The sequence below is a fragment of the Amblyomma mixtum genome, chromosome 5 (genome assembly GCF_055824585.1).
Source record: "Amblyomma mixtum isolate Tamu chromosome 5, ASM5582458v1, whole genome shotgun sequence".
Taxonomy (NCBI): Eukaryota; Metazoa; Arthropoda; class Arachnida; order Ixodida; family Ixodidae; genus Amblyomma; species Amblyomma mixtum.
In genome coordinates, this window is record NC_143016.1 from 122,582,276 (window position 1) to 122,595,564 (window position 13,289).

The 13,289-nt window shown below is 48.6% G+C and overlaps 2 protein-coding genes across 2 annotated transcripts in view; both read right to left on the bottom strand.

Annotated features, from left to right (window-relative positions):
• LOC149343567 (uncharacterized) overlaps nucleotides 1–2,543 on the bottom strand; it is a 62,948-nt gene extending 60,405 nt beyond the window's left edge. Inside the window, exon 1 of the mRNA XM_089545964.1 lies at nucleotides 2,062–2,543. The gene's annotated coding sequence lies outside the window, so the exon portion shown is untranslated. The remainder of the gene's footprint in view (nucleotides 1–2,061) is intronic.
• Nucleotides 2,544–9,294: 6,751 nt separating this feature from the next.
• LOC149343568 (uncharacterized protein B0403.1-like) lies at nucleotides 9,295–10,089 on the bottom strand. Its single transcript, XM_089542427.1, has one exon. The coding sequence runs from the start codon at nucleotides 10,060–10,062 to the stop codon at nucleotides 9,352–9,354; it is 711 nt and encodes a 236-aa protein (XP_089398553.1). The 5' UTR covers nucleotides 10,063–10,089; the 3' UTR covers nucleotides 9,295–9,351.
• Nucleotides 10,090–13,289: the final 3,200 nt, after the last annotated feature.

A 13,289-nucleotide genomic window follows, 5' to 3' on the forward strand; every position in this document is an offset into this window, starting at 1 on the left:
GACGATTCGGAAATCCGCACACCTCGAAGAACGGCGTTTTGGTACCGAAATGTAGATTTGACCGTTCCGCGAAGGAAACAGCAAAATCACCTGCGCGTCGACTGAAAGCGCTAACACATAAGCTCCGCCAAAAGACGTGGCTAAACGACAGCGCGGTGATACGCGTTAAAAACCCGCATACGCTGAATGCCACGTAAAACACAGACATCAGTTTCTTCTTCGAGGAGGAAGAACCACTATATTTTGGCCAAATTCCCTGTGAAAACGGACGAGTTATATGCTAAAACGTAACCTTCACGCTAGAAAACAACGCCACATCTGAAACAGCAGTTTTGCACGCAATCGCGGAACAAATTAGATTACCGACAAAGAAATTTATTCCTGCACAGAAGCCCGCATTGTCAAACTCGCAAAACTGCGCGGCTAGAATTCTCCACTCTGGCACGACGCCTTGGGAACTGCCTCGTTACCGCCCAAGACTGAAGCTCTTCGACAAACTACTAGCTCGCACGGCAAAGCGCTTTTTCACTAGCAAGCTGCGGTTCGAAACGGGAAGACGGAATGTCCATGCCATACCTGACTAACGTTCCACACGGAGAGAACAGTCAGTCAGCGCTTGAAAACATCAGGCCGTCATTTAGAGGGACTACTGCTGGCTTGAATAGCAGCTAAAGGCCATCTTCAAGTGTAATCTGTACTCCGCGAAGAAAAGTTTTTCGGAAGAAAATCCAACGCGAACGCTGAGGATACGCAAGGGACACGGCGGGAAAGCTGCATTCCCAGGAGCGCAAGAGTTTCGTAAAACGCTGAAAATCTTCGAAGTGCGCCATATTTAAGAAACCAGACTTCGTGGAGGCCTTTCGTCGACAGTTTTCAATATTATTTGCGGTTTGTTATCGGCGGAAACTTGTAGACAAATCGCCGGCGGCTCGTTTTACGCAGACGGGTCGACCCCCGTACGCAGGCAACCAGCGCTGGCTCCATGGGCGCGGCTCTGCTCTTAGGACTGGCGAGAGGCTAGAGTTCACATTTCCTCAAGTTTTTCTGTGAGGTTCAAACTACTTCTGCGCAAACGTATTTCAGGGCTTTAACAGTTCGCTCAGGACGGATATTCAAATCACAACGTGTTTCCGCGCACGCGGTAGCCTTTCACACGTACTTCCCTGCATCATATGCGCAAACTTCGAAGGATTGTACAAAGCAGCACAAGTTAGTGTGATTAGTAAGAACTAGTTTTGAGCGCAGCGGACCTGAGCATAGTTTTATGCCCATAAGAGCACAACTTTGCAACTCTGAGCGAGTTTCGGATTAAAGATAAGTCTTAACAGGCGAGACCCACGCACCTTCAACAGGTTTTTTCGACAAATGACACTGAAAGACAACCAGATAACCACGCAAGCATAGCTATAACTAATGTGCGGTGCCCGGATGGACTGCAGCAGACGTTCTTGAGGAGCTCGGTGTTATTTATATCCGTGACGGTTTTGCGGTAGAATGAGAAAAAACGCGCACAAGTAGAAAACGCACCATGAACTAACTCCTCTAGCACTTGTACAGATTTTAAAGTGAGACCTTACAAAAAGTGGTCTCGGTCAGTACCTGCGAAGGTGTCATTTGGTTTTCATTTCCAACTTTTCATCCCCGTTACGCGCAAGTGTTTCGAGGTTCCGCGCACCTGAATGGAATTCTACTTCTTGCTTTTCGGATGGAATAACGACACGCTATTAACAAAAGCGCATCTTAAACCTTAAATGCGAAAAAAGATATTCGTACAACTAAGCAAACTATCCACATATCGCCAGTAGGCGAAATTTTTACGCTTTAAGAGTACCGAAAAGTTTCGAGCCACGCGCAGTTTTCCAAACTGCATAAACTTTGCTGGAAGTACTCATTTCCATCACAGGTAATTCGTATCGTCTTCTGCTGAGACAACTGTTTAAATGAACAGTAAAGTTCTCTCCGGAACACCGTGCGCAAGAAACTTTGATATGACATTAGAGAAGCCTCGCGCGGCCAGCACCTGAAAAAGAATCTGTCAAGAAGAAACATGTAGACACTCACAGGGTTTCAGTTGTCCTGGGCGTCTATCATAGAGGAATTGGAGGCAGTAGACGACGCGAAAATCGGAAGGTCCGCTTCGTCCGGTCTGGTCGTTCTCATTAATCCAAGTATGGCGCGTTGTTCCAAGAACCAAGAGAACGAAACAAAATAGAGAAAAAAAAACGAAACACACACCGAAGACAAGGGTCGCTGGAACAAAAGCACAGCCAGTCGACGCGGCACAAACAAATCACACAGCGCGCGTTGACGACGCGGCAAACCCAGAAGCGCCGACGGAGCGGGCGCGCGCGCGCGCGGCAGAGAGCGCAGCGTCGGAGAGGCTCGACGCAACGTCCGCACTCGCTGGGGTCTCCCCTGTCGAATGACCGGAGGAGCAGCGCTGGTGGTTTGTGTGCGCCGAGGCGGCGGCGCGGGGCGAGCCGGGAACGGGCGGCGGTAAAAGTGATACGCGCCCGGAGGGGGAGGGCAACACCAGAGGCGGAGGGAAGAGCCGCGCGCTCGAGGCTGCGTGCGAGGAGTGTCCGCGCGCGCGCCGCGCGCCCCGCTGCCGCCGCTCTTTCAGCCGCCGACGAGCCGCCGTGCGCGCCCGCTTGCTCGCTTGGGGGCCTTCTTTCTCTTCTTGCTTTTTCCCTGTTTTTCTTCTGTGCCCAGCCGCGCGCCGCTTTTTTCGCTCCCCCCGTACGCGACCCCCCCTATTCGCTTGCCGGCCTCCGCGCTTCCCTGCTCGCGCGTCGCGCCGCGCCGCGTAGTACTTGTTTTTGCGCTCCCTCGGCTCTGCGCTTTTTTTTTTCTTTTCGTTCGCGGATTGAGCAGGAGCGAGTGGCGGGGGATCGCAAGGAAGGGAGGTGGGGGGCGCAGCGTTTTTATCTTTGGTCGCCTCGGAGCCGCTCGCTCCTTCGGCGGCTCGGTCGGGAGGCAGGGTGGGGTGGGGGTCTCAACAGAGGGGGTCGCAGCCTAGACTGTTCGTAGGCCGAGGCGCGCGCGCGCGCGCCGGCGGACGACGCGCTCCTCGGGGTTGTCGGGCTTCGCGGGCACCCGGTGCGGCCGCCGCTCTCGCTCCGCTCAGCGCCTCTTCGCTCGTTTCGTTGCTTTTCCTTGTTTTTTTTCGGGGTGGCAGGCCGGCTCTCCTCGGGAGCCGCGCGGCCCGCCGTCGGGTGCTGCGTGCGCGGCGCTCGTCGGCTCTTCGCCCGCTTCTCCGTTTTTTTTTTCCTGTCGTTTTCCCGGTCGCTCGCTTTTATTTTTTTTTTCTGCTCAGCGGACCGCGCGCGCTTTCGACGGCGCTGGCTCGCCGGGGCTCGCCCGTTTCGGCGGCGCCGCGATGGTAATGAGCGCGGCGGCGGGCTTCGGGCGGATGGCTCGCACGCACGCACACGACGCGCGCGGCTCGGCTGGCTGCTGCCGCCGACGCCGCTCGCCTGTTTGCCCCGTCCCCCACTCTCCCCATCTCCGCGCGCTGTTCGGCGTGCGTGTGTGCACTCGCTCGCTCGCTAGCGCGCGGAGGCATCGCGCGGGAGTGGGCGCGTCTCTTTTTCTCGCGCGAAATGAAACGCGTCGACGTCGTTCTTTTCTTTTTCGCTTCGTTACTTTTTTTTTTCTTTATCGGTGTATTCCCCTCCTGCTTACGCGTCCGTTCTCTTTGCGGGGGCAGATAGCAGTCGAGCAGTGGCCGCTGCCGCGCGACAGCCGCGCGCGCGTGCCGTGTTTTTGCTACCGTTGTTGGCGTGTGAGATGCGCCGTTTGCGACCCGCTTGTTTTTCGGCTTTCGGTGTTTTTTTCTCTTTTCGCCTTGGTATAATATGGTGTCCTGCGTTGCCCGAGGTTCTTGCGAGGGCGTTTACGACCTTTGTTGAACTTAGGGTCGCAGTCCGTGGCCTTGTTCTTTCAAGGTGTCGCCAGAACGCAATGTTTAACCACGCACTCTAAAAAAAAAACATCCCTGGTACTGTCGATGAAGTGTCACTCTCAGCGCTCATCATTGCCGTCAGCTGGCGTGCAACTTATGAACGCGCTTGCAACCTGGAATGGCGGGAGCAGTTCCGCGAAATCGCATTTGTTCATTCATCATCAAAAGTGCTTCGCGGTCGACGCTGTACTTGTGGCGGTCCCGGAGACGTGCGTCATCGGAGTTCTTTATCATGTCTAACCTTTTTACATACTAGATGCTTTACCTATGATTTTACACAATTTTCAAAAATACGCTTTGTGAGTTAGAACGGTCTTTTCGGCATGGCACTGTCAGTGTTATAATGCATCAGTGTTCATGAAACTACGCTGCTTCGAGGGATTGCCACGCGCTTTCCTGAAAGAGTTCACACGCTCGTATGGTTGAGACACTCGCCGTACACCTCGGAAAGTTTCAAAACAGCGGAAAGGCGCTTTTATTTTATGTTCTTCTTCCTTACCTATCCAGCCGATAAACAGTCGGCGAAGGTGTCTAATATTTTTGCGAGCGCTTTACGCGAAGCGCAGCTCTCAATTTTAGCTTCCCCACTCAGGCCAGGAGGACATCCAGCACTTTATACGTGGATTCAGTTGTAAGCTTGGCAGTGGGGGGGGGGGGGGGGGGGGGGGGGGCAGGAGTGCTGACGGCTCCCAGCGAGCAGATTCAAGGTGGTGTTGGCACATTCCGGTACTGGGAGCACGGTCTTCCCGATTTTGAAAGAAAAAAAATGGCTTTCAGACTGGGCGCGTGTTCCATTCAGCTGTCCTAACGGAAACTGATTCGTCACGCGTGGGAGCGGGCGACGCCTAAGAGCAACACTTCTGGAAACTGCTCCCATACCCCCCCGTGCCTCTACTGTTAAAAAAAAGGAAGTATGCTGTCCTGTAGAGTTCCCTCTTTTAAAAAAGGGATGCACTAGAAGACAGCTTTCTGCCAATTTACTCATTTCTGTTTACTGTATACGTGACCACGAAAAAAGGCGCACATAGCTCTCGCTAGACGGGCCCCTGCAGTAGAAACACGTGGGATCGAAACTGTGGAAGCGAGCTTTTGCAGCCAAATGAGTCGTAAGGGTTGCTTATCTGCGCGTTATAAAGGCGCACCTTAGGAATGCTCTTTTTTAACCAGGGTTTCTAAGAACAGCCAAGCATGAACTTTGCCTCGAAGGCCAGCTATCGAACTCACAACCTTCCTTTCCCACATCCCCAGATGCTAAAACTCTAATAAAGAACTGAAAATTAAAGCTCAGCAACACATTCACGCGCCGCGTATAGAGTGCATACATCTAGAACAAGCCTTGTAGTTTCGCATAGACCTTCGCACCAAGCCTCCGCAAGCTGACAGCGTCGGCGTCTTAGGCGTTGCGGGCCGGCATATCATTCAGATGTGCGAAGCACTGAAGAACGATGATAAAGGAGCAGCAGTAGACAATGACGAGTCTGCAAACAAAGGAGGCCGGAGTCGCACGCAGCAAGTGCGGCTGACAGCTCGCCACAAGCGGAAAAATGCCGCGTACGACACGGGGAAAAAATAAAATGGAACGGAAAATGAGAGAGAAGCGCTCGCGACAGACAAAATACCCGCAGGGACCCTTTTGCTTCGTCTTCGTCGAGCAGGATGTCTCGGAAAACGAGGAGAGAGCTTGGCGACGCACGGGCAACCGTCGTCGATGCAAAGGTTGTGCCTGAAAAGGCCGCGACATATGCGCCAGAACTAGCATGGTCCTTTTTGTCGCCCAGCTAGGAGGCCAGCGATGCTGGCGCGAACTGTCTGACAATAGAATTAAAAGAAGTAGGTGCGTCGTGTTAGAAGAGGCCAGTTGAATGTAATTAAATTAAAAACTGATTTCTTGACGTGGCTACTCTGTGTTAGGTGTCTCCTCTCGGTCGGCTTCTTTGCCCGGTCCTTTCTTTCTTACATTTTCGCTCTCTGAGTGAGCACGTGTGTGCGTGCGTGCGCGTCTCCACATTCCTCTGTTTCCCATCGATCATGATGATTACACACTGCCCGCTGTTTCTCCCAGGGACCGTGACCTTCGAAAATTTTCCTGAAGCTGCCTCTTTCCCCTGCATAGCTGGCGCTATGTGACTATTTGAAAAGATGTACACGCAGGGAAAGACAGCGCAATCTCCGTTGTTAACCGCTGCATGTTTGCGAGAGGGAATCAGGTAGTTGGACTGTGAAAGGGCTTCGCACAAGAGTTAATGAAGAACGCTATTGCAACATCAGATGTAAGTTGCACCGGTCTAGTGACGACATCAATCGGAAAACGGAAGGAGCCCTTATGTAAGCTTTAAAATTTATACATTATGAAAATCTAAAGCAGTGTAAAACAATCCTAATCACGAAAAAGAAATCGCCAGTAAAATCCCCAGGATACATTTCCGCAGAAGGAATAGCGGAGGATGAAGTTTTCTCATGGAAAATATCTCCACTATTCGTGGCTTTCTGCCTATTTAAATAAAAACACGTACAAATTATGTCCACTACCTGAGATCGAGAGGCAGAAATAGACATAGGCGGGACCGGCATTTATTTATTCTTAGTTTCCTTAACATTAACACATGCAGGCGACCACAGACATCCCTTGTCCACTTTCTCCAGCTGGGACAGTGCACCTAATTTTAGCCTCGTTTTGGGGACCTTTGCAGGTTCATCGCTATGACTGCTCCTGTTTGCGGTTAACTACCATACATTACAGTAGAGCCGTACTGATCACTATAAAGGAAATGTATAGGCACAGAAACACCAACAACAGATCTTCACTGCCTCTTTTGTATGTTTTCCCCTCTATCTTGCGTGTATACTGCTGTGGTAGCCTAATGGTCTGAGCATCTGCCTCACATGAGCGATATGCGGAGTTCGACTCCCGATGCCGCCATGTACCCACCGGATTTATAACGGGCGCAAGATTTTCCTTGTTCGGTGCTGCGCTTCTCTGGGACGAAATGATTGGGAAAATTCGGTGTTAACCAACTCGAAGAGGCCAAACAATACCCTAGCCATTGCGTTCTTCCAACGACCGAGCTGAACATACGCGACACTAAAAATGAAATTATTATCATCGTCATCATCGCTCTCTGCCTCCCTCTCTTTTGCTATGTTCGTGTGCGCTGGTGCTCGCGGGCGCCGAAGCCGCTAACCCTTTGCGAAACAACGAGACTGATGCAGGCGGCTCGAGTGGAGGCCACGCAGCTGCTCTCGCAAACAGCGCCTCCTCTGTTTTGTTTGGATGCAGGCAGGTCGCCGCTGCTGCTGCTGGGATGCTGCGCCCGGTTGACGCACGCCCACGCAGGAGACGCGGGCGGCGCTCGGCTGCTCCGTCCAGCGGGCGGCGCGGCGGCCTTTGCATCTGTCGCGACGGGTGGTCTCCTTCGTATCTCGCGCAATTTTCTTCCCTCTGTTCTCGCACGACGGCGCCTTTTGTCGGGCGCCTCCGCGAGCTCGCCCCGATTGTTCTCGACGCGTCCCCGCCTTTGCATGCGCTGCACAGTTAGCGCTCTCGCCTCGAGTGTTCGGGGGTCGTCGTCGCGGCCGCGACGTTTTTTGTGAGGATTTTTTTTTTTTTTGCAGCCTGGCTCGCCCTGTCGGTTTCTTATTCATCGTCGCCGTGGCGTCGCGTCAATCTCCTTCTCCAGCTTTTTTTTTATAACTTCTTCAGTAGATAAATCGGCCCGTAGCGCTGCAAAAGGAAATTGGTCGGTCTCTTTTTGTTTAGCGCGTTCAGGCGCCGATGATAGTCGAGAACTTCGTAACAGGGAGTTTTATAAAATTATTATTACAAAGGGATGACAGCGCTCTCAATTTCCTCCCGGTTTTTCACCATCAGTCCGGTGTTCAGAGGATACACGAATGCGTAATCTGAATTGCCGCTCACTCACTCACTCATTCACTCACTCACACGTACAATTCGCACCTGCTGCGATGCTCTGTTCCACTGCAGTTCAGTCGTTTAGCGCAAATGACTGATTTCAGACTTCACTGAGTGAGACGAGTCTTTATCGACGAGGGCGGATATCCGCAAGTGGAAAGTACAGATAGCGTTCAACGACCGCTTCAACAATACTCGTGCGTCGCCGGTGCAAGTCCCTGCGGGGCGAACGTATGGCTTCTGCGCTCTACCCCCGATCCGTAATTTGAGGTAACGTACGTACCAGCATAGATAAGTATTTGCCGCCGGTGTAATGAATGGCGCTAATCTAGAGGCCGTCGAGATAAGGGTCCCGTGTCTGACGCTACACGGTGACATTTAGTCCCTCGGACCGACGACTCCTGCACGCTTGGCAGCGTGCCACATCTCCGCGCTGGAATTCGAGGATGCTCCCACGAGTGCCCAATCACCTCCCGGAAAAGTGTATGCGCTGTAAAGTGTGTTTATTTCCTTATATTGTTCTCCATTGCCGCAATGTATCAGTACCGGTGTAAACTTCTCTTTCTGCATAATTATCGTTTGTTTTTCCTGCGCTTTCTGTGTCTTTTTTTTTTTTTGGTGACCCAAAGCCATTCCTATAGCCCCAAAGAAGTAATTATCAGGTAATTATTTTAGTCATCAGCAGCCTAACTACGTCTGATTCAAGAAAAAAGCCTTTCTCACTGACCTCCAATTAGCTCGGTCTTTCCCCAGCCTCGCGTATACCTACCTCATCCTCGGTCTCACTTGCTTGCCCTGTCCATCTTTGCTCCATCATTGTCCATCATTGCTTGCCCTGTCCATGCCCATTTCTTCTTGATTTAGGATGCTATTAATTATCGCTTGTTCCCTGACCCACTCTCCTCTCTTCCTGTCTCCAAATGCTACACCTATGATTTTCCTTTCTAGCTCCGCGAAGTGTCCTAATTTCACCTTCATTTCAAGTTTTTTCGTTGGCCTCTTTAAGTTTCTGCACCCTGGATGAGTACTGTCAGGATAGAAGTGTGGTATGCCTTCTTGTTGACGGATACTGGTAAGCCGCTAGATCTGAAAATACGCACGAAACGCGCGTACTCCATCCTATTCTTCACTCCTAGTTAATTCTCTCTCGTCGTGTGGATCTGCGGTCACTACCCCCGCCGTAAGTGTGCATGTGTCCACTTACCACTTCCACTGCTTCGCCGCTGTCGTAAACTGTTGTTGTTTTTTATTCAAATACCCTAAAGGCCCTTTATAGGCATTACATAGGGGGTTAAAGAAAAACAATAAAGCAATCGTATTACATAACACAGTGAAAAATATCACTAAGCATAAACAAACATGAGCTCAGATGAATAGGGAAGACAACAGGATAAATAAAGTATTTTAAAACACGCACACACGTGGACCACATTGTTCAAGACAATCTAAAAAAGAATACACTTCTGATAATATTTCATTAAGGGCCAGCAAAGAGTAAGCTCTTCAGTTTGTTAAGAAATGCGTCGTAATTGTTTTCGAGAACAATTTCTGCAGGTAGTTCATTCCAGTGATAGATGGCAAGGAACAATGGCGAATGACGCATAAGTTCAGTGTAAGCTATCTGGGGTTGCACTTTGAAGCAGTGGTCTAATCGGGGGAAAATGCGATGTGCTGGTTTGATATGAGAATCTGTGAATGGCGAGTGATTGTGATACATCTTGTGAAAGTGACATAGCAGGGTTACAAGTCTTCGCTTTCCAAGAGAGCTTAAATTTAGAGATGATTTAATATCTGTGATGCTGGAGTAGCGCGCGTATTTCCTTGTGATAAACCTAGCAGCCTTATTTTGAAGTGATTCCAGTTTATCCGCAAGATAAGCTTGATGTGGGTTCCAGATGAAAGCGGCATATTCTAGTTGTGATCTGACTAAAGTTGTGTATGCTAAAAGTTTGGTCGCCTGATTTGCAAAGTACAAGCTACGCCTAATGAAACCCAGGGTTTTGTATGCTTTAGTGGTGATATATTCAATGTGTTTGTGCCATGTTAAATCAGAAGAAATGTAGACACCTAGGTATTTGATTGCAGGAACTTTTTCAATGGCCATGTTACCGATAGAATAAAAGATGGGTTCAGTGACTCTAGCCGTCGTAAATGTTACAAGTTTCGTTTTCGAAACGTTTATTTCCATATGCCATTGTTCGCACCACTTAGCTATTTCATCAAGATCTGATTTCAAAGCATTAGTGTCATGAGAGTCAGTAATCTTTCTGTAAATAACACAGTCGTCCGCAAAGATCTGATTATTCAACTGAAGCGAAAACTAAAAAGATCTAAGAAAAAAAACCAGCAGTTAAGTCAGATTGAAACGCTTAAAAATAATCTTGAACGTGCGGTTCGTGAGTCAAAAGACTTGTACTTTAACACAACGTTACCCAGTTTTGTTAAAAATGACCCAAGTAAATTTTGGAACTTCCTGAGTGACAGCAAGAAACATATCTCAAAAATAACAGCGGAGGGACATACTTTGACTGATCCGATTGACATTGCACGCCATTTTAATTCTTTTTTTCACAGCGTATTCTCTGAAGCAGGTGTACAAACTGTACAAAGCGCATCATATTTTCCTGTATCGGAGGTTGACTTTGTTAGCCTCCCTGGTGTATTTGCTTTGCTTTTAGAACTGAAACCTAAAACTTCTTCTGGTCCTGATAATTTACCAAATGTATTTTTGCGACGCTATGCCGAAATAATTGCGAAGTTTCTTTTTGTGTTGTTTAAAAAATCTCTGCTGTCATCAAAACTTCCGGTTGAATGGAAGACTGCTCGAGTTGTTCCCATCTTTAAAAAAGGTGACTGCACATTACTACAAAATTACCGTCCTATTTCTTTAACTTCCGCATGCTGTAAAATGCTCGAACATATTATTGCTAAACATATTAACAAATTTCTTGAAGAACACTCCATATTAAGCGACTTTCAGCATGGGTTTAGAAAGGGCTATTCTACAATGACACAATTAGTTACAATAGTACACACTTTTGCTAAAACACTGGATATGAATGGTCAAATAGACACCATATTTATGGATTTCAGCAAAGCATTTGATAAAGTTCACCACGGAAAACTCATTCAAAAACTAAAAAACATTAATCTTCCAGACATTTTAATATCGTGGATTCAAGATTACCTCACGAATAGAGTGCAATTTGTTTCAGTCGATGGGTGCAGCTCCAGTTGTCTCCCAGTCACCTCTGGGGTGCCCCAAGGAAGCGTCTTGGGGCCCTTGCTTTTTCAGATTTACATCAATGATATTGTTAATGTGGTTACTCCAGGAACTCATATTCGCTTGTTTGCTGATGATTGTGTCGTTTTCCGTCAAATTACGTGTACTAACGATCAAAACGAACTTGACCAGTGTCTTCGAAATGTTCTTGATTGGTGCAGCGAGTTTTCCATGGTTCTTAACACTGAAAAAACAGTTTCGATGCAAATAACACATAAAAAGAACCCAATTAACCACGTGTATACACTCGGATCATCAACACTAAAGCAGGTTAATAGCTACAAATATCTAGGTGTAACAATCACAAGCTGTCTTTCCTGGAACTCACATATAGATAACATATGCTCCTCTGCATTTAAAAAGCTGTGTTTTCTGAGGCATAAACTAAGAAATTCACCTTCTCACGTAAAACTGCTAACGTATAACACTTACATCAGGCCAAAGCTTGAGTATGCTTCGGTTGTTTGGGACCCATTCACTAAACTTAACATATATAAATTAGAAAGGGTTCAAAGAAAAGCTGTTAGGTTTATCTATTCCAAATTTAAAATCACCGACTCCCCCACTGACCTCATGGCGGCTAACAATATTGAAACACTTGAAACGCGAAGAGGAAAATATCGCCTTGATTTTCTTTATTCTTTACTTAACCATAAGTTTGCTTTGGATCCTTCACAGTACATATCCCCTTTAACCACACGTTATACCCGACATCATCACATTCACTCATTGACACCGTATTTTGCGAAAAGTGACTGTTTTAAGTATTCGTTTTTTCCGCGGACAATATCCGATTGGAACCATGTTATGACATCGTAATAGTTTGCAATATTTGTCTCCTCATTTTTATGTATATTTATTTTCATTGTGTTCTGTATCTTTTGAGTTTTAAGAATATATGCCTGTCCTGCTTGGACCCTGAAAAGGGTCTGCAGTATGTACTAAATAAATAAAAAAAAATAAATAGCCTAATTGTAGAAGTGAGGTTGCTGCTTATGTCGTTGATGTAAATAAGGAAGAGGATTGGCCCGAGCACCGAGCCCTGGGGCACACCAGACTTTACATGGGTTAGTGCGGAGCAAAATTCATTGGCAGACACGAACTGCTGTCTGTTAGATAAAAAGTTAACAACCCAGTTCAAAACATTGCTGTTTATGTTAAGATTTTTAAGTTTAAATATAAGACGATTATGAGCAACTTTGTTCTTTGCCAGACTAGCGAACATTACTTTTGTTTTATTCAACGTCTATATTCAGAGCCACTGTCCTGCTTTGCGGGTATATAGGTCCTCAGTCACACCCCACATTTCGTCCCCTGTGTTACGTAGCAAGTTGTTGGCGCTGCCACCAGTTGTTGGCGCTGCCACCAGTTGTTGGCGAAGATGGGTCGGTTCGGTGTCGTTGCCAGCTCGCTGCTGCTGCTCGCTGCTTGACGGGACCGCGGTCAAGCTTCGACACCCGTTCCCACCACCACCAGGACAGGAGTGCCGCCAAGTCAAAGAGTTAAGTGATGGGAGGAAGATTACAAGAGGGTTTATTTACATGTTTACAACATGGTGGTTAGAAGTGAGACTGAAGTGAAGTTGAAGTGAGGCTCAAGTGAGGCTCAAGTGAGGCTTAAGTGAGGCTCCAGTGAGGCTGATCTGCCGCATTCGTTGTCGACTTTTATACTGTTCTCCTTCCCTAAATTCCCTAGGTTGAGGACGCCCACGCCTGGGTGGGAAGGGCCCAGATCACAAACAACACAAACTTGTGCGCACAAACACACCACTGCACTTAGGGCCACGCCCCCGTCACATGTTGAGTCTGGGGGAAAGAAGGTTGTCGTCGAGGTAGCGTCGACTGCGGTAGGTGATGGCCCCCGGCCAGCCGAAGGTTTCTGCGGGTCACCGACATCTGTTGATCATCAAATGACAACCGCCGCTCGAGGCCAGAACGCGAGGTCACGAAAAGGCCGAAAGTGGTTCCTCGTGCTTGGAGATGTTCGCGAGTGTCGGAGATGATGCCCGCCAGCATGTCGCGGTGCTTGGCACGCCAAAGAGCAACAGGAAACGAGGCCCTTTGTTCCCCGGCACGGTCACGGCAAATGGGGAAGATAACGTTCGTCTCCCCGAGGCGACGGCGGCGGCGTTC